Source organism: Enoplosus armatus, chromosome 22 (genome assembly GCF_043641665.1).
Source record: "Enoplosus armatus isolate fEnoArm2 chromosome 22, fEnoArm2.hap1, whole genome shotgun sequence".
Lineage (NCBI taxonomy): Eukaryota > Metazoa > Chordata > Actinopteri > Centrarchiformes > Enoplosidae > Enoplosus > Enoplosus armatus.
The window spans coordinates 13468670-13495993 of record NC_092201.1 but is presented as its reverse complement, the minus strand read 5'-3'; the positions used below and the strand labels follow the sequence as shown (position 1 = coordinate 13495993).

The window sequence follows — 27324 nt, the reverse complement described above, 5'->3', positions numbered from 1 at the left end:
GAAGTGACAGTTCCTCAGTCAGTGTGCCCACTCACCAAGGTCAGGCCTCAAGTGGAGTATATTTTAAAGCAGGCTCATTGGTCTGCTGCCACCCAATTCGTTTCCCTGAGAGGAAGGGAGTGGGAGGGCAGGATGACACGTCTGAGGACCATCAGAGTTTTGGTCAGAGACGGGGATTTCTTGCTTCATTCAGTTTTAAACAAATTCACTTTGTACTCTTGAAAGGAAATCCGATGATCTACACCACAGGCTTATACGGCGCACAACAGAGCCAACTCATAACAAAGGGATAAAAGTCCAATCTCTGGATAAATTTGAGCACACAAATTCAGGAGAACTGCTGAGGTGACACCAGTGAAAGGAATATGCATTATTCCTCAGTAAAGGTGTTCATTTGCATTTGAAAGTGTCCTCAAGTGCAGCGCGCAATATACTGTAGATAGGAAAACGTTTGTCTCTACTGGCAAGAGGAGAAATAAAGCGCTGCAGACAATCAGAGGATAATTACTCATTTCATTACAGCTTCAGTTTATTCATATTTGCTTTTCATCTGCTATCCCCTAAACTTCAGTGTGCAGTTAGTGTTTCATGCTTATGGCAATCATCTGCATACATTATGTGTTTCACTTCAGGGCATACAGTATTCTGTGTCAAAAGGTATACATTATACATGAAGTATTGTCAGATTAAAATGCACAATTAAAACTTCCAAACACTGTCGACAGTTTCTAAGTCGGAGTTTGTTTCTGCCCAAAACACCCATTTGAATCTGTGTTAAAATCTGCAATATAAAGTCCCCAACGGCACTAACAGCTCCTCCATTCAAACATGTATAAAATGAATGAAGAAAACCTGTAAAAATACTAAAGTACTTCACCAAAGTAATTATTACCAAGAGAATGATCTTTATGGTTCTGGCCTAATGAAATTCCAGGAAATATTCTGATTGTATTTAAAGGAACAATTTAACATTTTTGGGAAATACACTTATTTGCTTTCTTTTTTTGAGAGATGAGGAGATCGATATCAATCTCATGTCTGTGCATGAAGTACAGAGCTGGAGTCAGCACATGGTTAGCCTAGCTTAGCATAAAGACTGGAGGCAGGGGGAAAACAGCTAGCTTGGCTCTATCCAAAGTTAAAAACTGTGCCTACAAACACCTCTAAAGCTGTCTTATTTACACAGTGAATCTTGTTTGTTTAACCCAAACATGAACGTAATGTGATTTTAGGGGGAGTTATACATTCAAGCATTCAGCTTTTTTGTACAGTGAGAGTGTTTAGGTGCTCCAAGACAAGGAAGCTATTGCTTTTTGCTGGATTAATTTCAAGTGGTATTGATTGATTTAATTAGATTTTGTCTTTTACAGCACTGACATATTATCAATTTATAAAGTTGTTAGTCTAATCATGTTTGCAAATAATTACCTGATTACACATCCAGCAGACATGGAGAAAAATCAGCATTCATTCTGTGTCGCGTTTCTGGCCACCTGACGAATGTAACTCCAATTATCCTTTGAGTTTTGGTTTGGGTTTCGCCAAATCCTGAGGGAAATATCTGGCTCTTTAGCTGCTAAATGCTATGTTATTATGCTCACCAGCTAGTCGCCAACTTTGTCTGTCTTCTGTTTGGTGCTGGGCAGGTAGAGTACAGTGGAGTTTTTTCAGCTGCCAGCTGTGTCTCAAAAGGACACTGATGCTGCAGGCCGTAAAACCAAAACAATGAGCTGAAACGCTCTGTAGAGCATAGTCAGGTGATTATTCTTAGCGGGTTCGTCATTACGAGTGCACATTACACATGGTCATTTGGTCCATTGTTAATATAAACACAGTGATATAATCAGTGCAGCTTGAGGTCCTCATTGGTTTCTTTAAACCATGATATAAGGTTCCCTAACCATAACCAAGTAGTTTTTGTTCCTAAACCTAACCAAACCATAAGCATGGAGGTGGCAGATCAGAAAACTATCACATGACTCAATTTTGTAATATGAATCGTACGGCTGTAACAGTTTGGAGAGCTTGAACGTACAATGTATCAATTCCTGTGCAGCAGAAAAGAAGTTACAAAAACCTCTGAACTGGATACAGGCTGAATCACTTTGTTGTGTTACATCAGCAAGAAGAGATCAGCTAAACAGACAGTTGCTTACAAGGAAATATGGTGATAACTTGGTGATAACAGCAGGTAGTTTAGATTTACGCAGCAGTATTTTTGTATTTCTCCAAAGTTGCTAAAGATTCAAGGTCAAGTAAACAGCTGTAAAATGGCCACAAACTGTAACAAATCTTCAGCGACTCGCTCTGCTGAGCACACCGCTGCACCGATGACAACACAGCACATTCAGGGACAATGAGATGTCATTTATAGAATTGCAGCCTTAGACAGCACCCAACAAATGATGCTGTAGTACTCTGCCCTGCACTCTGTCACCAATGACCCTTTTTTCCTCACACACACACACATCACTGTGAATTGCACAGCAACATCGACTGGCCACCATTTCAACCCATCCTCCAATGCTTCGGCTAACCAGCAGCTATAAATCTGTCACCATGAAGGTGAACATTAGCACCCAGTGTACAATTTGAAGTCCATTTGAGCAAATACATAAACCTCACCATTACGTTGCTATCACACTCAACATTTGAGGGACTTTCCCTCTCATCTCTCAGCTACCTTGCATCCCCTGCTAAGTGTCATGAAGCTGGCGATCTTGGCCTCTGTGGAGGTTTACATCATTTTGGTGATCCACCATGAAACCATAAAAGATCAGTTGGGTTATGTGTGTTTTTCTTCCTCCTGTTGATAAGTGGCTAAATGACATGATGGTCAGATATTTCCAGCTTGCCCAGTGTGCATTCTGGGAAATGTAGAACATCACTCATAAAGCAGATCAGGCAGGTTGGGAAAAGCAGCGTTATGGCAATAATGACAATGATGAATGATCTTTAAAGTCAGTAACAAATGAAATGCACATAACATATTATTTTAAGTAAATTCTCAATGAATATAGCCATTAAAAACGTGAATTTCATGTTTCAGTTACACAAATCGGCGTATGTCTTTCTTCACCAGGTGTTTTCTCACATCATTTCAGAAAAGTTAAAAGACAACAAGACCCATTGTTTGCAAGGTGTTTTTATATGTGCATATAGTATGAGAAATGGTTTCCCTAGTTGCCTGCATGTCTTGAGGATAGTCATCTTATTTATAATTTTAGAGGGCACCCTAAACATGCAAGCCCCGTCTGTGCTATTTTGACACATCACTCGATTCTAATTCCTGTGCGACGCTGGGAGGTATAGAAAAATCTGGTCAAAAGCTCATGTTCGCCTTGCCAAAATAAACCTAATTACACAAATAATCTGAGAACCCCAACGAGGTTTAGCCAATCTATATGTCAATGAGGCAGGCAGATAAGAGGTGGGAGGCGGTAAATAAGGCGTAAACGCAGCTTGTAACATTGTACGCTCACGCCATACGATACCATGCCTCTTCCAGTAATTACCGTACCACTCCCGCACCCCCGTTTGAAATTTGATCGTGGTCTGTCAATGATAACACACTGGGCCAGATGGTTTATGCAGTGTGGCCTCGCCTCCACCACACTTCATTAGGGAGAGGGAGTGCAGAGGAAAAGGTACTGTGGAGGGATGGATTAGCCACTGTGACCTGCTCGCTCTCTTCCACTCTGCCGTAGAGCCTAGAGAGGCTTATTGAAGACTGTTGGGGGCAGCACTGGGTCTTCACCTTTTGTTCATGTTCCTGCTGTAAGAGCCTTCTGGTGGAGGGGGGGGTGCAGGGGAAGAAAGAGAGAATTTGGAGACCGTGAACTAGGGCACATTCACAGCTGTAGTTTGTTTTGAAAAGAAAGAGGAAGGATAAGAGCTGGTATCTCTTCTCGATAAGAGCAAATATGCATTTCAGACAAGCTAAGCTATTGTGAAGTTAAACTGTGAGCTAGTCAAACAGCACCCTCTTCCTGTTCTGTGCCATAAAGCCTTCAAATCCAACCCAAGTGATCACACTGCAAAATGGCAGTGGAGGCTAACAGAGATGTTAAAAGGTTGGTAAATGTAAATAATGTAAATGTAAATAAATCAAAGTCTGGTAAAATGCTAAATATAGGCCTTGTTTAATGCTGTTCTAGAAAGGTAAGAATGTTATACGTTTACCCTGCATAGGTTAAAACTCCTGCTGTAATTTATGACCTACCCACGGTAACATCTTGACACCTCTTTGTTTCTTTTTCCCAGGATGAGTGAGCGATACACGCAGATCGGAAGTAAAAGGGCTCTACTTGTGATGGTGCTTGTAATCAGTGTCTGGGAGATGACCCTACCAACGGAAGGAACTAGAGGTGAGTACATTAAACCAAAATCAACATCTGGTTCTCCTTAAGTGTCTTTTTTTTCCCCATGCCCACACTCTAACGTATACATACTTGATTAAACACTTGTTTATGATGGGAACAAATGCATATTCCTAAGAGGCAAACAAACAAAAGGTTAAAACTGTCACCTCCTGCTTTTGTCTTTGTGCAATTTGTGCTAATCCCCAAATCATCTAAATATCTTCATGATACCACTTAAGAAGGTTCCAAAGCTGTTGTAGTAACGTTGTTGTAGTTGGTTGAGAAGCATTATTATTATATGTCTGACAGACTACCTTGATCTTACTTATTGCTTTCTTAGGGCCTGTGTCCACATAGCGTTTTTTTCTGGCAGAAAAGCGCTGGGATCAAGCACTTTCAAGTGGTTTTGTTTCTATGACAACAATATCTTAACACTAGTTAAGGGTTTACTCTCCAGCTAACATCAAGCTAACAACGTGTAGGGTGATAAAAGCACTCACACTCACCAGCAACATGTCCGTGTCCAGTCTATCTGCGCCTACAAATGGATTTTTCTCTCTCTCCAGCCCCTTTCTGAAAAGTTCAGAAATTTTCAACTCAGAGCGGCCGCACAAAAATGGCGGACACTGAGTGCAGCACCTTTTCCGTTGGCGGCTGCGTGCGGCTCCATGCGGCAGCATAAGCTCTCTTCTCATTGGGAACAACTTCAAAAAGACACTGGCGCTCATAACAAACGCTATGTGGACACGGGCCCTTAAAGTGAGCAGCTCGGTTTCTGTGTTATATTGTGATGCTCTATCTGATTGAGGCTCTGAATCTATGTAGTAGTCTGCAGCTAATATTTATAACATAACAAACTACATATTTATACAAAATCATGTATTTTGATGTTTCAAAATGTGAAATTATTTTCACAATGTTAAAGGATAAGGCTGGTGATATTCTGTATTTTTATCATTGCCAACAAATCCCATGAAAAGACCAATACAGTGTTGTCTGTGTGGCCAAAGCCTGTTCTAGCTTATTCCTCTGTGCCATAGACCTCCTGTTTACATCATGTTCCTTCATTACTACGAACACACACACACTGCAGTTTATTTTGAATCAATGCATAAACTGTCCTGCTGCAGTAAACACTCACTAGAGCACCAAAAGTGTATTAATCTGCAACTTAAAATAGATTAAACAAATGCACTTACTCCTGTTTGAGTAACATTTGCTAGAAACAACCGTGCCCAGCTGTATTTACAAGATTTACATGGTCTTGGGTCTAACAGAGAGTGTAGGGAAGTCAGAAAGACGGACTAATGAATCATCGGTTTTGATAATGCCAGCCTTATCCTTTAAATTACTTTCATCAGAGCCATATACCCCAAAGTAGCTAAGTAGCAAGCAGCAATCAAAATGATTCAGGAGCTTTCCATCAATCACAGCCATTTTTAAAGCGGTGTTCCAGAGAATACATTTTACAGTGAACTTGAAGCAGCAGAGCCCGAGATGTGCTGACTTCCCTAGTCCCTAGTGTTAAGTCAAGCCCAAGGTAAATCTTACATCCTACATTCCCCATAATGCAACTCAATAGATGGATAGATTTTTATTGTCCTCAAAGGAAAAATTTGTTTCCACAGAGTGTGCATTATGTGTGCCTCCAGAATACATTGTACAGTGCATACTCTCCATCACTACATACATACATGCAGAAAAAAAGACATGGGCTATGGAATTCAACACAGACTGTGTTGCTGCAGCATTCTATTAATGCTGTTATGTGTTTTTTTATTCTCCCTGCCTGGTAAATGCCTACGTCAGTCAAACTCCACACACGCAGTTGCTATAGCATTAAAAATGTATTCTCCAAGCCCAACCTGAGATATCCCTAATGACATCATCAAGGGTTGTTTTCTTAAACTTGACAAAGCTCCTCCAGAGCCAAAGAACACGTCAAACAACAGCTTTCACAGGCTGAGTCATACTCTTAATGACTAGTGAACTGATACTGATGTGTAGAAGCAGAGTTCCCCCCTTTCAGATGTTTACTCCAGTAGATACAGGGAAGCAGAAAGCTCTGAATGGCACGAATCATACCAAGTGAACTGCTGTTAATAGAACAAGGAAAACAAGGAAGGAGCAGAAATGTGATGACAGCCCAAGACCATTGAAAGTTCAACTGGCTGTCAAAAATGCCAGGGTTCAATATTTCTATGATCTTATTGACAAAAACTCATAATCCCAGGGGAATTTTTAGTGCGTTAAACTCACTCGTTAAAGTCACCTCCTCTACTCCCATCTCCTGCTTAGAAGCGTCCGTCTCTAAATGTGAGGATTTCCTAAACTTATTTTTAACAGGCAAAGTTCAGAGTGAGTATTATTCCAGCTGTAAATAGTCTATCCATCTCCTCTGAGAACACTGCAGGTCTGAATTCCCTTTACTCCGTCATTCCAGACCCTCATCATATTATCTCTTCTGGACATTATTTCGACCTAAACTCTTCAAAGAAGTTATTGGCACCATTCGTCCCGGCATTCTTTCAATGAGCAATAGCTCCCTGGAAACCAGCCATGTTCCAAAATTACAATCTGGTTTCAGAGCTCTTCACGGTACTCAATCTGCATTACTGAGAATAACTAATGACCTCCTTCTAGCTGCTGAGTCAGGCAACTGCCCCATCTTCTTGCTCCTAGATCTGGCTGCAGCCTCTGACACAGCAGATCATTCTGTCCTCATTCACAGATCAAGCCAGTGGGCGGGGGTCCCTGGTTTTCTTCATATTTATCCAACAGATCTTTCAGTGGCTCTATTAGCAACTCATCTTCTTCCTCAGCCCCCCATCTCCTGGTGGTTCCATGCTTGGTCCAATCCTCTTCTCCATCCTATCCTCTAAATAAAGCTGAGTTGATTTGTAAGCAGTGTATTATATCACTCTACAAAGAGTTGTTTCAATAAAGAAAGAGCAACTCAAGGTCAACTTAGGCTCAGTCAGTTGTTCCAGTCCCATCATGTGCTCAATGTGAACATCCGGCCAGGTGGCCCGGAGAGGCTCAGAATAAGGTTTAAGTTTTCTCCTCCGCGTCTGGAGAACTTTTCTCTGTCCACAAGCTGGTTGAGTCTCCATCCATCTGTTCACTCAGCTCTGTAAGAACCAGTTGGAGGCTTAGTGTGAAGCCTCGGCTCTCCATCCCAAACAGAGTGACCCGCTGCAGTTCCGAAATGAATTTCTCTCTTTGCAGCATCACACTTAAAATGTCACAGTATGAATGGGGGAGTAATTGGATTGAAACTGCTATTTTGAAGGTACGAGTCAAAAACATCTCCCCTTGCCTCATTAAAAGTGTTGTCGAGTCGTCACTAGTAGACCCAGGGAGATCAATTATGGCAACTCAGCAACATTACAAGTAGAGGCCAACCCACATGTTTCATCGCTGGGAGTCCCGCTGACAATACATAGCCTCAGGTAATTGGTGGTGTACAGGCAGCGCTGCCGCCGGACAGTATGTCCATTTCTGAGCATGATAGAAATTGTGCGTACCTCTCGTCTCTTTGTCGACCAATTAGATGGGAGCGCGGCGCTTTGATGTGCGTGGCTTTGATTGGCAGCGATCCCCACTCAAGGCGCTCATCATTTCAGCGGGAAGTGGATCAGAATAATCTCGTGCACATTCAATTTCTCTCTGATAGCCACCGCAGCCCCCTAATTTCCCCCGGGTGTTATTTCTGTTGCTGTAAACCTGTTACCATTCAAGGGATGAAATGAACCCTGAACACGTCCAAAATAGAGAAAATGTATTTCTTCCCAGACAACACAAGAAGAAGAAGAAAACTAAGCCTACTCTCTGACAAGCAAGGAAAATGTAGTTCATTTCAGAAAGCAGCTGCACATATGAGCTTTCACTTCTTTAAATAACCGGTTTGTGTCAGCAAAGACGGGATCATATTTGCGCCATCAAACGTGCTTTTCTACTCCCTGACAGTTATGCAAATTCAGTTTATTTTCCTCTCTGATATGTGAGAAAAGGAGGTTTGCCTTTGCGCCCTCTTGTCAGACAGTGATGCTGCAAAGAAGAGTCTGTCCTTTTACTTCTGTGGGTGTTCACAACACTAACTTACAAAGTGTCAGTGGTCATCCTGTCTGCCTTTGTGCTCGTCCTTTATTGACCAGAAGGCAGAGCAGAGAGAGGAGTTGCACGGGATTCAGTCCCAGACTCCCGGCTCGGCTCACAAGTTGTGGGGACATCTGATTTATTTTCATTAGCATTTATTGTAATCGATCCTTTCAGTTACCACTTCTCCTGTGCTTGTGCCCCCCCCGCCCCCAATTCAACTTGTTCTTCCTTTCCTTTTTAGTCTTCTTACTCTTTTAGACTCTTTTACTCTTCTTGCTCGTATTAAGTGGAAGTAAAAACAATTTATGCTTTATTACCTTCCAAAATGCTAAGTTTAAGGCTGCATTCAGCTAGTAACTTTTAATTTACCTACTGGGATCACTGTGTTGATTCTACTTGTGTTTTATGGTGTGTACAGGAAGTGTTGACAGTGGTGAGCATGTATGACAGCTGGTATCAGCGGCAGCAGAGTCGAGTCAGGCGGAGTCATGTATTCGGGTTTGCAGAACTGAATCTCAGCAGCGGACGCATGTAGCTAGATAGATAGATAAATGATTGTTCTCCATTAGAGGAAATGTGTTTCCACGGCTTGTACGCACAGAAGAACAATTAAGGAGCTAACACAACAACCATTTGTCCATTTGAGTGTTATTGCTACAGTTTGTTGAAGGCAGTGATGGCAGAGGGCACAAAGCTCTTTCTGCGGCCGGATGGGAGAAGTGTGCAAGCATGAGTTCAGGGGGTGGCTGGGGTCTCGTGCTATGGTAATGTAGGTGATGGCTTTTGTTAATGTGGGACTCGAGGAGAGAGAGGCTGAGGCTATTTCCTAGAAGCAGCCGGTACATATCGAACTAAATAATATTTGTTCATTATGTTTTTTCCTAGCACTGTTTGTTCATGTCATGGCCCCTTATCTTTCTCCCCTCAATTCTTGTCAGCTGTCTCCTGTCTAATAAAGGCATAACATGTCTACAACAGAAGGAAGCAGGTCAGTGGTGTAGACATTTGTGACCCTTTAAAGCAAAGCGATGTGTGACCCTCCTGCTGCAGGTTGCACATTTCTGGTGAGCAACTCAACCAAAGACTGATGTTGCCTTCTCAAATTGTATCATTTAAAATGTTTTAGGCCTTTGGAGGTTGAATAGGTGTAGAAATGTGTTTTTTTTCTTATTCCCTCGTTTTAATAATCTTACTACCACTCAAGTTCATCTTACAAAGATCAGCTTGGCTGACAGTTACACACTTCCCGAGCCAATACTGGTGTTAAGCAACAGGGAGGGAATTGCTATTCCATTTTGGGAAGAAAATGAGGAAAATGCACAAAAAAAGACAGTCAAGGTAGCTGAGCATAGTTTTGACATGCAATTTGTGACCGATATGTTAGCGTTAATCCTCAGTGAAGTAGGCGACATTAGCTTACACGAACACATACTTTATCAGTCATGTAAAAATCAACTTGGTGATTGAGACAACTTTACATCATGAGAAAACTGGCCAGGATAAATCACCTGACTTTCAGAGTGCAACACGTCTCTGGACACTGCCTCCATACTTTATGGTTGCCCAAATGGGTGTAGAGAGTTTAAATTCTGACCTTCAAAATGTGCTGGCGTGATCCCTGCAGACACATTACAGCCTTGAGTTTCAGTGTCCACAATGGGGAACCACTTAGCAAGAATCAAAGCACACAGGTTGCTAAGGGGGAACTTGAACCTGAGCGGAATGAAATATATTTGATGGTTCATACTCAGTAATTTTAGACATGTAGCACTCAGGTGTAGTTTCAGTTTGCAGTATGTCTTTAGAGGTGCTTTCCTTACTGTAAATGTTGCGCTGACGTATGACCTCGACGTCTGACTTGTGTCTTGTGTTATATGCATCAGTGATTGTTGCTTGCTCTGCACCTTCGACTTTCCGCACTTTGTAATAAAAATGACTTATATGATGCATACGAAGCATCCTGCCAACAAAGGAAAACACTGCCTGCACCCTTGAGAGAGCAATAACTAACAGTCATAGACATTACAGGATTCCCATGTTAAACATAACAATCAATCCACATGCTCAGTATTTTACAGGCTCCCTGAATCTGGCTGAAAGATTGTGCTTTAACTGAAGCGGCTACAAATCTGTCACTCTTCTAAACTTTCTAAACTGCTACTTAAAAAGTAACAAACAGTTTGAGGTGAAAATCTGTTCATCAATATTAACATAATAGATCTCCACCTCATTATGTAGGTTTGTACAGAGGGAATTACGATCAGTGAGCTCATCTCAATATGATAGGTAGTATTTTTGGCTACACACAACGCAGCGTATAAAGCAAAGCAATGATTACATTATTATTCACAACAGCTTCATGAATGATACAAAGTACGTATCATTTGCAGTTTATTCTCTGTCTCCAGAGACCAGAGTATAAAAGCTTCTCAAGCAGAGACATTCCAGTGCTGCACAGAGAGGAATGGCCCGTCGCCTCTCGCTGAAAGCAACTTTGGTAAAATGTCTGATAACAACATAATACTGATAGTCAGCATCGAGTGTTGGGAGTTCACATTAGAGTTAGTTCTCAGGATCTGATCTGATTTCACTCCAAGCTGCTTGTGCTTCACCTTAATTTAAACAACATGTTGCGGTTTTACAAAGGGTAATACGCCAGAGTATTCCTCGGCCATGACCAGTAACTCTCTGAAGTCTGTGCTGGTTGCCTGGCAACCTCACAACGATGAGACAACACGTTAATTAGTGAGCTTTAGAGGTGCTGGTGGGTACTTTTTACCTTTGGAAAGAGCCAGGCCTTCCTGTATTTATGCTAAGCTAAGCTAACCAGCAGCTAGAGAGCAAAGAGGTGGATTTCCCAAAATGTCGACTACTGTTTTAAATTTAAATCAGTTCATTTCAATAGAGATTCGGCAGTGGGGCCGAAGTAATTCAGCACTAACCCTAACTTTGATACATGAATTCACCTTGTTATGTTAGCGACCAATCTAGCTTGGTAAGTTACAGTTAGCTGGCTGTTTGGCTGATTAACAACAGTATTTTTCTGGCTGACGAACGTGTTCAAGGTTAGTTAGCCAACTACTGTAGATGTCTGTCTGTCTGTCTGTCTGTCTATCTGTGTCTCTATGTCTATCTCTCTGTCTCTGTCTCTGTCTCTGTCTCTGTCTCTCTCTCTCTCTCTCTCTCTCTCTCCCTAAAACCCAACCGGTCAAAGCAGATGACCGCCCACCTAGAGTCTGGTTCTGCTCAAGGTTTCTGCCTCTTAAAAGGAAGTTTTTCCTTGCCACTGTCGCCAAAGTGCTTGCTCATGGTGGGAACTGTTGGGTCTCTGTAATAACATTATAAAGAGTCGGTCTAGACCTGCTCTATTTTGTAAAGTGTCATGAGATGACTTTGTTGTGATTTGGCGCTATATAAATAAAATTGAATTGAATTGAATTGATGAGACTGGGTATTGGTATCTGGTATTGCCTTTAAACCTGACAACTGCCTCAACACTTAAAATACCTAGTATGTGACATAAAATTGTATAAGCACAACCTAAAATAAGCTTAAGATCTGAGAGCACAGACCTTACAAGCAAGTAGCAGTAGAAAGTCACCGTGCCTGGGAAAGAGCCCTACTACACATATTACTACATCCTGATTATGCAACAGAAAGGTGCTATGAAGGAGATATAAAGAAGTGAGAGTTAAGTTAAGTTTTTTTTTTCAAACTTCAAGATAAGAGCACTTACAGCAGGTAAAACATGAAGATAAGGTAGAGGCGATCATTTATGAGGAAGAGGAGGTGAACGTATCCAAAATGTCTCTTTTCTTCTCTCAAAGTGATACCTCAGTTCATTTCAGATCTTCAGTTGTTCAGGTTTTAGAATATCTTGTAATACATGTATCTTGAAATGATATCTTGAAAGCACCTGGTTGCTCACTCTGTCTAGAAGATATTCAGGCTTTACGTCAGTTGTCCTGTTGTCTCCAGCGGGTTAAATATTTATAATATTTGCCAAAATGATGTTGGTCTGATAGCACTGAAAACAACGGGGCATGCATGCAGTGTTTTTAACATGAAAACGTAATTAAAAGAGACATACATTGTTTTTTATTTTGCTCCCTTGTTATTTTATGGAAGTGCCTCTTTCTTTGTACACGATTTTCTGCCTTTCACCTGCAGGCAAAGCAATGTAACACGCCTGAGGGCTTTTCTTTGTAACTGGCTGCGTTAGATTATTTTCAACTGCAAAGTCCCCTTTTCCTTTTTACTCTTAAAAACTGTGCAATCAAGTCGAAACAAAACTGTAGTAAATCATCCATTCGGGCCAGGCGCTGTGTTTCATGAATCCATGTTATTTCCTTTTGTCAAATACTTATTCTAAAAATCGGAGGTAATACCGTTGGTTTGTGGATTTCTGTTCTACTTCTTCTACAAGTTCTTTATTTAAAATATCAATTCAAAGGATTGTGACAGTGTCAGAAGAATTATGCATCTCCACCCTGTTACAAAAAATGTGAATAAAGTGCCATTATTCCCCAAAACAACAAGACAGTCACTCCAGTGGTTTCAAAAATGATAATCCAAGAAAATTCCCTGAACCACATCATTTTAACGGCCACCCCCAGGTTTTATTTTTCAGTTTGAAGAACTAATAATTCAAGCCTTTATACTACATCAAAATGACTTCTCAGGAAGTGGAAGGATTGAATTGCAGTTTAGAGAGAGAAAAAAGTCATATTATCCCAAACTAAAAGGCGGTCGGGAAAACAGTAGATAAAACCTACTACTGGTCAGACAAAAGAAAAACCAACACACTCTCAGAAAATTGTACAGAATGAGCAGAAATTGTGACATGATGACCAGTTGTTTTCTGAAAAGTGGTACAGTTTAGGCAACGTTAGTGTTCACTTTTACAGTAAATGTCCCACTTACTGTCCACCATATAAATGTTTATGTACGTGTCTCCCAAAACAACTACTTTTGCTGTTTTGCCTTTTTTGGACAGCAACAGTTGAGATGGAGATTAGAAACATGGGTAAATAGAGAGAGAAGGGAACAATATGCAACTAAGTCCCAAGACAGAATCAAACAGGGGATGTTGTGGTTATATGGCATATTTCCACTAGGCCACCAGCATGCCTCCGAATCCTGCTTTTTAAATTTTATGGCATCATGCCTGTCTTATAAAACTTTCAAAGCGAAAACACCAGCACAGCAGCAGCAGTAGTATGTCCAGGGCCGGAGGGATCTCTCCCTGTCAAAGCGGCAGCGCAGCAGGTTTAAAGCTGGACTGGGTTTGCAGGAGAGACTGATTCCCGAGTGAAATGCTTTTTCTCTGTGTCTGCTGGCAGGAGAAGCTGAGTAGGCATCCAAGTAGAAGTCCAAATCCAGTCAGAAAAACCACAGCCTCTCAGTGTGAAGCATGTCTTTTAGACAGATACTGGCAGTGCCTCTCTTACAAACATCTAAAGCAGCTCGGCTCGCTGCGTGTTTGTCTTTTATATCTTTTATGTCTTTTCTTGTTTGGGGCAGAGCATGAGTAAGCATTCCGCTACTTTTGGACGACTACCTGCATTATTTTTGATGTATGAGGATGGACGGAAGAGAGGGGGGGGGGGGGGGGGGGCGATTGTTAGAGCAGACATCAAAAGTTGAGTGCATAATCAAAATGGAACCTCCTTTTCCTGTCTCTTTTTGTCCTTTTCTACCTGCTGTTCGCTCATATATTCTGGCAGCAGCCATCAGTGCAATGTGTGATGCTACCCGATCACAGACAGTATGGAACCCAAACACTGGAGAACGAGAAAAACATATAGTGCGATTCATTTTAGACTGCCAGTTATTTTTTATGTAAATGTCATGTTCTGAGTTGTAGCAGGTAAAAAGGTATTGTGACGCTCAACAGCTGTCTTTGTCAGATTTGATATCACTCAGTCTCAGCAGAGCAGCTGATCCCATCACTGCTGCTCACTGTTGCTTTCCACCAATATAACACGCTGAAGTGAAAACGTAATTAACTGGGTTCAGTTGAGCCGCTACAGTGCGGGCAGTTAGGACCACTTTTCGCGCAGTCATTCCAGATTTACTGTTTACCGCAGCAGCGAGTATCTCAGCAGAAGGACACCTCAAGAAAATGTCACATGCAATTAAAAGAGAATGGAGCAGCTCAGGCTCTAAATAATTCAGACAATGGAGCGTGATCTGGAAATTGGCTCCAAATACAGCAGCACTGCACTTTCCCGTTCACATATCTGAATTTTTTTAAGGGCTGCTGCTTGTTGTGGGAAATCTGGAGCGGTATCAGTTCCAATCATTACCATCTCATACTTGAGTTATTATTTATTTAAAAGGTACCTTGTTTTCTTATCACATACACCGATCAGGATACAAATAAAGTTCCTCATGATGTTCACAATGCCAGATCCTGATTGCGACACTGCTTAAAGCTGCTGCTAGTACTAAAAAGGGACACTTGTGAAGATTAGTTTACTCGTCACAAGCGGGAATATGTGAAAACAGTTGCACAATGTCTTTTGTGGCTCTGAAGGGAGCGCCCTAACATCTGAAAAAAAACAACTCTCGGATTGAGTATATAAAGGTGCCCAGTGGAGTTTTTGTGAAAACAGATACAAGTTGTGTTTACATTCAGGGTTTTTTACAGTTTTAAATTCTGCATTGTTTATTAGAAGTCATTTTCTGCCTTGCTTTTGCTGGCCAATTGCTGCAATTCTCTGGCCGATCAGTGAGCGATCAGCAAGAGTGTGTATCGCAACGTCCGCATGTACATAAAACAAACAAATCAGGGGTGCACTCATAAGAACATTGCTCCTCAGTGCTATTATGTGGTCAAAAACTCTCCTTTAAGAGAATTTACAATAGAAGACCTGTGTTACAAATTTAAACGTGGGCATTTACCAGTCAGGGAGGGTCTAAGGAATGACGCTATGGAGTTGCATTGTGGGAAATGCAGGCTCTATTGTTTTTTTAGCTTGACCTATACTTTTTGTTTTAAATCCTCAACAAAAACATAGAGTTATTGGTTGCATTATGGGAAATCTAGGATGCATCTTTTTTTAGAGCTTGAGCCTTACTAAAAGACTAAAAGTCAGGATATCTCTGCCTCTGCTGCTTCTATTAATCGCTGATTTTTTTTCTTCAGTCTGTCCTTTGTGAGTCCCCCAACTTCATGGACATGGAGAAATAAATCGGTGCAATAGCTTACTTTTCCAACTAGGAAATTGGTCAAATTTAAAGACAATACAAATCAGCATTCAACCTGAAAAACTTTAAGCCACTCAAAATAAAATGATACTTTAAAAAAGATTAAATGCATATAAAGAGAGGAAAATTGAACCCTCTGTAATAAATGGCCCCTTTTAAGGAAATTGGTAGTCTGGTCTCTGTGGTAATTTTTTCCTGATGTGAGGGATACAGAGCAGCCAATAGAGACTCAAGAGAGATTCTTATGGGACTCCATCCAAGGCCAGCAGTGTGGGTGTGTAGATGAGGGGATGACTGAATACTCATTATTCCATCTTTCCTGTCATTTCTCCAGCAGTGCACCAGGTACGAACGGGCACCTGCGAGGTGGTGGCGCTGCATCGCTGCTGCAACAAGAACAAAATTGAGGAGCGGTCACAAACTGTGAAGTGCTCCTGCTTTCCTGGGCAAGTGGCCGGCACCACCAGAGCCGCCCCGTCGTGTGTAGACGGTACGCACCAGCTGAATATTTCATGGGCTATATTTATTTTATTTTTATTTTTTTTTTACATTTTTTTCTGATACTTCAAAGGTTGAAATGTCTCAAGACAATTGCTACAAAACATTTCTCTAACCTAATGTTTTGTCCACATTAACATGCTGGATGCAGGGTGTGGATGCTAATGAAAATGACTTGTAACAGGATAATGACAATGGTCATAATTTGTGATTTTAGTCAAATCTCCCAACAACTGGCTTTCTTACTTCAAAAATCAGTTTGGGGAAATAAATGTTTATGAGTAATGGTAATTCTACAGCACATTATATCAAATCAAGCCTGTAGTTTATCATTCTTCTCTTGAAAGGTTTCAATAGCTTAATACCTGTTTATAATGTACAATAATGTGTATAATACTGTACAGTAGCAGTGGAACTAGTTGTGGGCTAAGAATATGAGCAGCAGTAATAATGTAGTCGTAGAATTAGGTGAGGTGATCTTTTTTAGTAATAGCAGCACCAGTCGTGGTACTAATTGAAGTAGCACTATTGTGGTATAAGAAATACTGTAGCAGTGATAGACGCATTAGTAGCAGCAGTGCTATTACTTTCATGCTTTGGTCATTATTATCCTGTCTAATTCTCTGACATATCAGACTGATGTAACCTTGCTGATGTGAATACCCAGTGAATACTGTCTGGTCAATCCAGGGGGCTTACAAAGAGGCTCCTGAAGGGCTTTTTAATCACATATGAATGGACGTGAAGCTATACACTGCAGACTGTGAAGTCAATGACTCAGAGCATCTCTTAGCATGCTAATGTGTCAGATCCCCGACTTGGCTAAAGTGGCTGCCTCACTTTGGTCTGAAAAACGCAGGTTTCGAGTTAAACTCTGGACCCAATCGTCTTTGACCTATTCCTTGACATTTTAGTATCGACATTTTCTGCAAATTAGAGCTGTGAGCCACTGGCCTCAGTTTAAAGCTCCGTGGGTGATCTCAGAAAAAATGATCAGCACTTAACCTTTTAATTATTCTTTCTTCTACAACCAGGGATTACCTTTAGCTCCACTCTGTGTGAGACAATCTCCTCTTCATATGAAGATAAATGAACCTCCAGACATCTCAGAAAACCTGAATAGATTTAAATGTGTAATTAAGAGAGGTAGCCACAGAAAATACCTGCAAACTGAAGGTTCTAAAAACGTGTCTTGTAGTGACTTTTGACTTAAACCCACATTCTGTTGAGATAGAAGTAAAGAAAACTTAAAGGGCAAATTGTATCACAGAGCTTACTACTGCATCATGAATGGGAAAACAGGTGTGCATTGGCTGAGCCATTGATTTCCTATAGAGAGAACAGAATCACTGACTGGGTGTAACACATGGCAGAGGTTTCCCATCTTGCCTCTGCACTTAATGTCAGATCAACATTAGACTCTCGAGAGACCACTACAACCTGCAAGGCGATGGTCACGTGTCTGGCATACATTTAATAACTTTAGCGGAAATTCTGTGTAATAAAACTGAACTAGAGAAACTAGAGAGTAACTTTTATCAAAGGGAAATTATTTGCTTTCTTGGAGAGAGTTAGATGAGAAAATTGATACCATGTCTGCACTGTAAATACAAAGCCACCGCGAGCAACTGGTTAGCTTAGCTTAGCATAAAAACTGGAAGCAAGGGGAGTCGTGTAAAAATGACAATGGGCTGTTTAACATTGGGTTATATGCCAGACTATTTATTGGCTGGGACAAATAACTGCCTGGAGTCACTGGTTGCCTGACAACTGTCAACAAAATGTCTCTATTGTATACACACTCTACACTCTATTTGAACTTTAACCCCATTTGCTGCTGATTACTTAATTCATAATTATCTTACCAGTCTGTGTAAGGTGCAGCAGGCTTAGATATGGAGGAGAAAGTTATACTGAGCATCAGTATATATGGAAAATCTTACCATGACCTTCAGACAGTGCTACCACGTTTGGTTTCCAATTTTGCACTTGACAACTCACTATGTGCTATACTGTTTGAGCTAGCTAATGTCACAGTCCTGCCAAAAGTACATGCTGGCCACACTCCAAAGACACTCAGCCTTAACACTTGCATTGCAATCTTCTACGCTGACGCATGATTATAATTACGGCATTTGAACTTTTGATGAAAAATGAACGTTTTGATTTTCAAAAATAACGTTTTTGAAAATATGGTGATGCATTAGTGTGGGTTCATGTGGCCACGCAGCTCAGACCTCTAACGGAGTTGAGTTGTTAGCTCTTTACTTTCATCAATGTGGGAAAAAACACATTTATGAATATGAGCTCAAGGTCAAAGCTAAAAATTTGCAGGCATTTTTACAGCTGCAATAAAAAAAAATTAAAATTAAAAGAAATAAAAGTATAAATCGATTTTTTGTTCCCAGATGTTTTCAGTCTGACAGCCTTTGTGTTTTTAAAGCATCATTAACTGTTAAGTGAAATGTATCCCATGCAGTTTATGTATGTTTGGTTATAAATACTCCTATTTCATTTCATGAGAAATCTTTGTGGCTTTTTAATAGCTGCTGTTACACAACGACCATCTGCTTGCAGTTGACCTGATGCATGTTTTACACCACACTGCAGCTATAACCATGGCTGTGTGGTACAAATTGATTCCCTCATGTCATAAAGTATCCATTCTGTGCAATTTACTCTAGTGAGGCTCTGGTGTTATGTGTGGATTATAATAACCGTCCTCTTCATTAGGAAGAACACTAATGCTGGTGGAGGGGGATGTGGAACGTAGATAATGACCTCTGTAATATGCCAAATGTAAATGATGTCTTGTACAATGGAGTAGCAGAAGCTTAATGCTCACTTTTATGGAAGCAACTGAAGAGGTGTTTTCACTGCAGCTGAAGGTTTTTTCCCAGTTCCTATCTAGAGCCCATGATATATGAATGACAAGGCTCTCAACACCCCATGTGACTTCTCAAAATAGATTCAGTGAATGTTGCCAGTCAAAAAGCAAATCTTACATCACTTACCTGAGACAGCTGTCAAAATGTGACATGACTTGACTTGAGACATAGCTATGATGATTTGATTGGTACTTTGAGGAGACTCCTCATTTCAGGCTTGTAACATTATGTGTGCTTGGAACGTAAACACAAAGGTCATATAAATAAAATTTGTGCAGAAAGCCACTTAATTTTGATTAGACTTCTGATGAAAGTGGCAACAAAACAGCTAGGACACAAATAAGAAAACATGCAGGCCAATGCGGCAACATTGACAAAAAAGGTAAGGTAACGTAACATTACCATCACAGAAGATTTACATAGTTGACCGCCTACATTAATCCTGCACCCATTCCCACAAATAGCAACACCAAAGATAGCAGCCTGAACGTCACATCCACAGCCCTAATGTTACGTTAGCTTAACTTTTTGTAAGGCCTTCTTGTCTTATTTTCAGTAGGACCATAGTCCTTCCAAGGACCGGTTACTTGAGCTAACGTTACTAGCAGAGACGTAACTACGAGATGCTGCTAAATCAAATTGAAGAAGACATAGTTTTGGGCTTTGGATAATATAGTTTCACCAATCAGGATCATACAATGTGTGATTTTGCAGATGCATGCAGGTTGCTGAATACGATTTTGTATTACAACAATAACTACTTATCCATTCGTTCGTCTTTCACATTATCATTCAGTTTTTATTTGTTGACAATACATTTCTTCATTATTTTAATTTACTTTTTATATCATTTAATCTCATTTTCTTCATAGTAAAAACAGGTCGGCATTGCATACTTTTCGTATAGTTTTTGTTGAAGTAATTAAAACTGGCATGAGGGCAGCAAAGACAACATGAACAGAGATAATTCTGATTCTTTGCCCTTGGACCTCTACGTCTCTTTACCAGCCTCGATAGTGGAGCAGAAGTGGTGGTGTCAGATGCACCCGTGCCTTGACGGGGAAGAATGCAAAGTTCTTCCTGATCTGAAGGGTTGGAGCTGCGCTACAGGGAACAAGATCAAAACAACTAAGGTAAGTTTAGGAAACGATCATTTTCTTGATAGCCCATTCAAACCTGTTGAATCTGACCTTGCGAACTTCAACTCTTCAAGGTCAACAGGCTGTGGCTTGTGTTACAGTCGTCTGCCCTGTCTTTACCTAAAAACAGCCAATGTTTGCAGTCGGTGCTTGGACCCCCGGGGGCCTGTAATCAATGGGCTGCCATGTCTCCTTAGCACTTTCAGGCCATTTTGAGCACCCAAACTGGCCAATTACTCACTCCAATTACCTGCTTTTAACGTTGTAACATGATGCCCGTATCCTTCACTGTGTTATGACGACCCGTAGACTTCAGTTCTGCCTCTCTCCATGTACTTAATTATTTAAACTGCCCGCACCACACCTGCCTGGAGCCGGGAGCCTGGAGCCTGGGGCTATTGATTCAGGGACTTGTCGGGACCTCAACATTTTTTTTCTTTTAGTGGTTCTGAGACAAGCCTCAACGTCTGGAGATGTCTGGAAATAGATTTAGGTAATTATCAGATCTTGATAAGACCATAAACTATGAAAGTTAAAACATATATTTTCTTTTGTTGTCTTCTTTAACATGGATGATTGGAAAGATTTCCGCGGACAGAGACCAGCTTTGGTAACGTCAGATGCTTCACAGCGGAGTCCAGGTAATAAATCTGTTTTATATTTGAAGGTTTTACTTGTCTTTATTCATTGTGGTCCTAACTTCCAATTGAAAAATACGAGGATATTCCCGGTAGGAATCATTAAAGTGTCTCATTATTACGTTACTGTACAAAAAGAATGCATGCTTCACATTTTAATTAAAACATACATGGTAAATGATCCAAAAAGACAACAACCTCTTCAAAGCATCAGCATTACCCAGCTGACTTATCTCGCACACCTTTGAACTCAGCCAGAGAAACAAGTTAAGTTTCAAATCTTTCTGCAGGCTGCTTGAAGCAGCAGGGGGGGGCAGGCTCTCTCCTTCACCTCTGCTGAGCTTTTGGGAAAACAGCACAACATAAGCCTGGAACCTCCAGCTATACTGACCTCTATCGCTCTGTATCATCAATGCATTCATATAGACTGGAAACACCTCGAGAATTCAAAGTGTAAACAAAGCAGCAACTGACTACTACAAAGCCCGGGACACAGCACGGAATACAGTGTTTCAGTTTGGAGCAAACCTCAGAGTGATGACCACACAAAATGTGAACATTTGCAGCCCCCAAATGGCAGCGAGAGGGAACAGTTTAAATTGTCTTTTGGACTTTTAGACACAGGAATCTTGGTCAGAAGACTGCACGCAGCCTGTGATGCTTCACACCAGAGGGATGAGAGAGAATAAAGATCTTATGATGGAGAGTGCAGCTTTCTGCGCACAGAGCAATCATCATGTTTACAACACTGTTTTGTAAACAGTTTCTTTCAAATTATTCTGATGTTTGCGGAAACAACAAGACAAATTGGTGCAGATAGAGTACAGTAAGATATATATTGAATTGTTTGCCCATCAAATTAGGGGAACATTCACTATCAAAGGCACACCATCTTGTCATGGTCAGTAAATTGCACAATTTTGGAATCTCTTGCCAGATCTTAAGAGACAAATTAACAAATGGGTTTGCCCTGTCCCAGGGATGTTGGAAGTATTTCATCGGAAGCAATGGCTTGAAGTGGGACCCCATCAGTCATTGCCAGGTCTGACTCCTTCCACCTGGTACAATACACAGGGTAGCACCAGCATGAGCAGCCTTAACTGACTAACTAACTGCCATTCCATATATACCTGGATAAGAGTTTGTCATCTTCTCCACATACTGGAGATCCTGATGCAGAACTAATATGTTGAAAAGCTTAAAATATTGGTATGATATTCAGTTTGACTGGGAGATTAGAATTAGATCCTGCCTTTGAGAAGAGTCACCAATGTGTTGGTCATGTTGAACTACAAAAACATGCAGTCCACTCGCGGACATACATGTTTCAGATCAATGTTTCGCTTCACTTACAAATTATCTTTGGCTAAGCGCAGCCACTGGCTAGCAAAGAGCACATTAACCACACAACAGCAAACATTTTCCTTTTAGCCATTATGGATTAACCTGTTTGTCACTCTAACCCATGAAAGCAACAGTCAGGACTGGCTGAAGATGACAGGCCTCCAACCCAAATGCTTTCCATGTTGCTCTTTGCAAATTAAATAGAGCATAAAAACAGCTTTGATATGAGATTTGTTAACAAGGTAGCTGAACAAATTTTCAAAGTTTCAAACTTTGCAGTCAAGGTGCAAAGTTTTCGAGGGCAACTTCACTGTGAATACCCAGTGACAACAGCTTGATGCCTCTCAACACGATGACTGAGTGCTGTTTGCCTAGTGGGTGTGTTTGTATCAGAGGCAGGTTTTCATGTCATAGTAACAGGTGTGCCTGACAAATGAATGCTGAGTATTTTCTCCTCCTACTGTCCTATGTTCTCCTACCATTTAAATGAAGGCAGAGCCGCATCTCGGCTACGAATTTCCCTCAAGAACGCTCACTCAAGTTTTGATTTGTGGTGATAACTACCCTTTAGTCCTGACAGTAAAACTTTGGTTTAAGGGGAATCTGCAGTGTCCCTGCTTTCTATTTTTGCTGATTTTACAGGTGGATTCTCACATAAAAAATCCTGCCTAGCGCAGCTTTAAAAAAGGGCCATAATATGAAAATCCCAGCCTCGGCAGTTACAACACAAAACATATTGCTGAGAAGGACACTGCTGTGCGCCAATTACACGGCTGAATTACACAAACACAAGCCCGTGTACCTGCTGTGTTAAATCTTTCAGCCAACCTTACTTCAGGCACTAAATGGGAATGAATCCTTTGCCAGTTAAATTAGCACTTGTCAGCCTCCAATTAAGCAAACGCAACACCCACTGAAGACTTAGCTTTCCTCTCAGTATTTTTAGCATTGTTTCAGACAGTCACTCAAATGCTGTTAATGATCCTCCCCCCTCTTGAAGTGAGACACAGTGTAGATCCATCTCGGAAGACATTTTGTCCTCTGACAAGAAGCGGCTCCGCTCTTTGTCTTTTCAGCGTGGAATTATTCTCAAATTAGTACCACATTAATCACAGTGACAGCTCAGAATGTAAATGACTCTGTAAAGGGAAAAATTTATTGCAGCCTGTACAGAGACCAGCAAAGTGCTGCCACAATCTAAATTTATGGAAACTATTTACCCTGTGTTTGATATGATTATGCAGGTTTTCTTGTCAAGTTATGGCCTGATGGTTTTTGGATTGTTTTGCTTTTCTGCATAATTGAGGATGATTTATATGACACTGCCTGTTCTGTGTCAAACGGCCCATTTGCGAATTAATCTAACCAGGCTGTCAGAACTGTCTGTTTCCTATCAAAAGTTCAGCATCGATAATGGAGCCCTACAAGTTCGCCGACGGCTTCTCTCAGTCCATCAAACCTACGTGGCTGCTGGAATCGATAGCGGACGTTGTAATGAAGGTTGTTATGTTGTGTTCCTCGAGAGTCTTTTCCAGAATGTACTTTTGGAGTAGCAGAGGAGCTGCCAGTCAGCCACTGAGCTTCATGACAGGCAATTTAATCTCAAGGAGAACGGAGGTCTTCAGAGTATGTGACAGCATCGAACTAGGAGAGAGAAAACCTTCATGTGGAGCACAAACCCAACTCACCAGCATCCTCTATCCTGAACAACGTCTAACATTCTAACTGATCGATTGATGTCCTGATACATGAAGCCAATATAAGTCTTTTATTAGGTACTGGAATGATATTGAATCTGAAAGAATTCCACAGTTGACCTTGACCTTTACACTTGACTGTTGTCTTTCACCCTGTCAGAAGGAGCCGCTGCACTGTCCGGACTGTGACCTGTGTAGATGGCGTGAAGAAGCTCATTCTTGGTGTTTGTGAAGGAGCTGATGATATTGCTGTCCAATACAAACACAGTCTTGAGTTCTTTTATCAAAATTGTTGTTTTGGGTCAGTTTTTCAGTCAGTTAAGATGATGTTCTTCCCCTGCTAGTGTCATGAACTAAAGGGGATATAGGTCAGTCGGTTCACTCAGACTTTATACACAAGACATTTAATGGGGTGATTTTCATTGTATTTACGAAGCACATTCATACTCCCAATGGCATAAACCCTTCTGAGTTTAGTGACCTCATGGCCTATGCCCATAGCCCCGCCCCTGTGGATAAACCAGTGGTACGCCTCCACCAACAGCAAAACTATTGGTATGCTGTTTGTTTCATCCAACTCTTCTACACTCTCTAAGGGCCACTAGCAGCGGATTTAGACCTTTAGCCTTATTTTTCCTCAGAAGATAATGAGTTTTCTCACAGCGGCAAACTTAAAAAATAAACTGGAAGAGTGAGGCTTCAGTGTTGAATAATACATCTGATTTTGTAGTTGCTTGGCCAACATCTTTGTCATGTCAATCAGTGTGGGCGGGAGTCTCATGTCTTCTTTCTTGGAGTTTCTATTGTTAAAGTGGAGTTTGATTACTGTAGGTCATGCTCTTTTCTTTTTCTGCTCAGCCATGGTATCAGTCTCTGCTTATGTCAAATACTGAATTTCATTTGTTACACAACTCAGACAGAATGAAGCAGACATGTATGTTAAAAGTATGGGATTATTTAAACACAAAAAGATATTCAGTGTTGCTTGTGGGGTCACTTTCTCAGATGGCATTTTGATGTTGCCACTGCTTTGACAGCTCCGATTTAATTTGAACACAATTTTCTTTCTGTCACAGGTGAACCAGCAGTTCTGGTCTTTGTCGGATCATCAAAGGAGAAGAAAATAACACAAAGGACCTTTCTGTAAATAGAGACTTCCTTTCTTCTGGACTGCAATTAATCTTTGGAAAACTCGGAATGCTTCTTCTTGACCTCTATGGACATCAAAAAGGGGAGCAGATCCTATTGAAGTCATTCAGCACTTCTTTTTGAAGGACTCCATGTGATTAGCCTTACCGGACAACAGGATTTATTCTGACATTGTACTGCTTGTAGTGGAAGACAATGGTGAACTTTGCCTATATGTTAATTTCTAGAGTATTTATGCCCTTTACAGGGGATTTTGCATCACAAGTTGGCCAGGGTGAACAGCAGGTCAGTTTGTTGTAAGCATTGCAAATATTCAATACAAAATGTGATTTTGTTTTATCATTCAATTGTGGCTTTCTTCTCTTACAAAGTGTAGTTTCAAAAGGTTCAAGTAAATGAAAATATGTGGCTGAGCAGCAAATATTCAGGGTGACTTTCAAAGAAATACACAACCACATTCATCACTGTATCATTCACACTGTGTGCCATAACACAGAAAGGGAAAACAAACTGAATTCAATTTGAAACTACTACACATTATATTGTCTGTGTATTAAGTGTTCAATTCAACCCAGATATTGTTGAAAATGTAAGGACGCTGAACTACACCAGTGCTGTAAAAAGGTATAAACTGATCAAACCAACAGCTGTTAACAGGCAGAAAGTTGGAGCCAGTCGTGGTTTATTTTTCCTCTGGAAATCACTCTGCCGTTTCCTGTCGCTTCTGCCAGATTTTGTTTTTGTATCACAGCTCTGGTGTTCAGATTCTAGACAACAGCAGTGTAAATTAAACACACAGCATCTGGCCGCCGGCTGGTTGTTGACAACAATGTTCCCAAAACTGTTTTTCAACTAGTTACTCAAGTATGATTTGCTGATCACCTTTCAGTAGGTATCGCTGACACTTCCTTTGTCTGTGTAAGTGATGACATCAGTAATAAACTATGGTTGTGTAACTAAAGCCTTGTGTCTTTTAAGCATCTGTATGCTAACAATGATTCGTTTCCAGCCACGTTAGCAGCATAGCTCTAGGGATGGCAATGCCGGTCTGTCAGCTGGTCCAACACTTTGGTCCAGACACAAATATCTAAACAGTAGTTGGGTTTATTGACATGACATTTTGCACCAATGGTCCCATTAGGATGAATTCTAATGGCTTTGGTGATCCCCTGACTTTTCCTCTAGTGCCAGCAGTGGGTCAAGTTGTTTTCCCTTATGTGTAACATCTCAACATCTACAGGATGGACTGGCACAGAATTTTGTACAGACATTCATGGTCCCCAGAGGAGTAATCTTCATGACTTTGGTGATCCTCTCCTTTTTCCTCTAGTGCTGCCAGCTGGTTGACATTTGTGATTTTGAGTGAAATACCTCAACAACTATTGGGCGGATTGACATGAAATTAGCGACAGACATTAATGTCCCCCTCAAAATCAAGTGAAATAACGTGGGGATACCTTAACTTTTCATCTGGGGCCACCATCATACTTAATACTGTCACTGGTTTATCACCAAATTCCTGCAAAACTAATGAGCTGTACTTTATGTTTAGTGCTAATTAGCAACTGTTAGCATGCTAGCACACTAAATCAAAATGGTGAACATGGAAACATTATACCTGCTAAATGTCAATATGTTAGTATTGTCATTGTGAGCATGTTAGCGTGATGACATTAGCATTTAGCTCAAAGCACTGCTGTAGTACAACCTCACAGACTCGCTAGCATGGCTGTAGATAGATGTATGTTTCAGGCCCAGTCTTAACTCTGAAATCAGCTGAAAAATCCTCCACTAGTTTAAGATGGGGTTTGGGATACATATTTTTTATTCCTTTGTTTTGCTCTATGTGCTTTTGTGCATGTAATTCAAAAAGCCTACAATTCTACAAATTCAGAATCGAGCCAGGTACATTGGGATTATAGTACATGGTATGCGTCTTCACCACTTTGCCTCCACAATGTATCCCTCACAGTGGTTGTTATTTACAGTATTCACAGTGTCTTATAGATTTCCAAGGGGGATGATCATGAGGAGAGTTACCAGGTTGTTAGGCACACCTACCTAAATCTAATCTAATACAATAGCCCTGTAATAAACTCTACCTTCATGAAACTGATGACTTTCAAGTTTCGAGGACACTGTGTCAGAGAGGTGTTGATTCAGCCGTTGATTGTGGAGGATCTACTCAGTGCTGGTGTTGACTGGACTGATATGTACAGAAAGATAATATGATGGTGGATAAAATGGTGTTGACAGATTTCAATGCTTTGTAACACAATACACCACCACCATTGACG

At 40.9% G+C, this 27324-nt stretch overlaps 1 protein-coding gene across 1 annotated transcript in view; it reads left to right on the top strand.

Annotated features, from left to right (window-relative positions):
- LOC139304976 (chemokine-like protein TAFA-2) overlaps positions 1 to 25964 on the top strand; it is a 52993-nt gene extending 27029 nt beyond the window's left edge. The window contains exons 2-6 of the mRNA XM_070928904.1: positions 4264 to 4367; positions 16009 to 16164; positions 20069 to 20193; positions 20784 to 20840; positions 24955 to 25964. Coding sequence (XP_070785005.1) covers positions 4265 to 4367; positions 16009 to 16164; positions 20069 to 20193; positions 20784 to 20813 — 414 coding nt within the window. The 5' untranslated portion in view covers position 4264 and the 3' untranslated portion in view covers positions 20814 to 20840; positions 24955 to 25964. The remainder of the gene's footprint in view (positions 1 to 4263; positions 4368 to 16008; positions 16165 to 20068; positions 20194 to 20783; positions 20841 to 24954) is intronic.
- The last annotated feature ends 1360 nt before the right edge of the window (positions 25965 to 27324 follow it).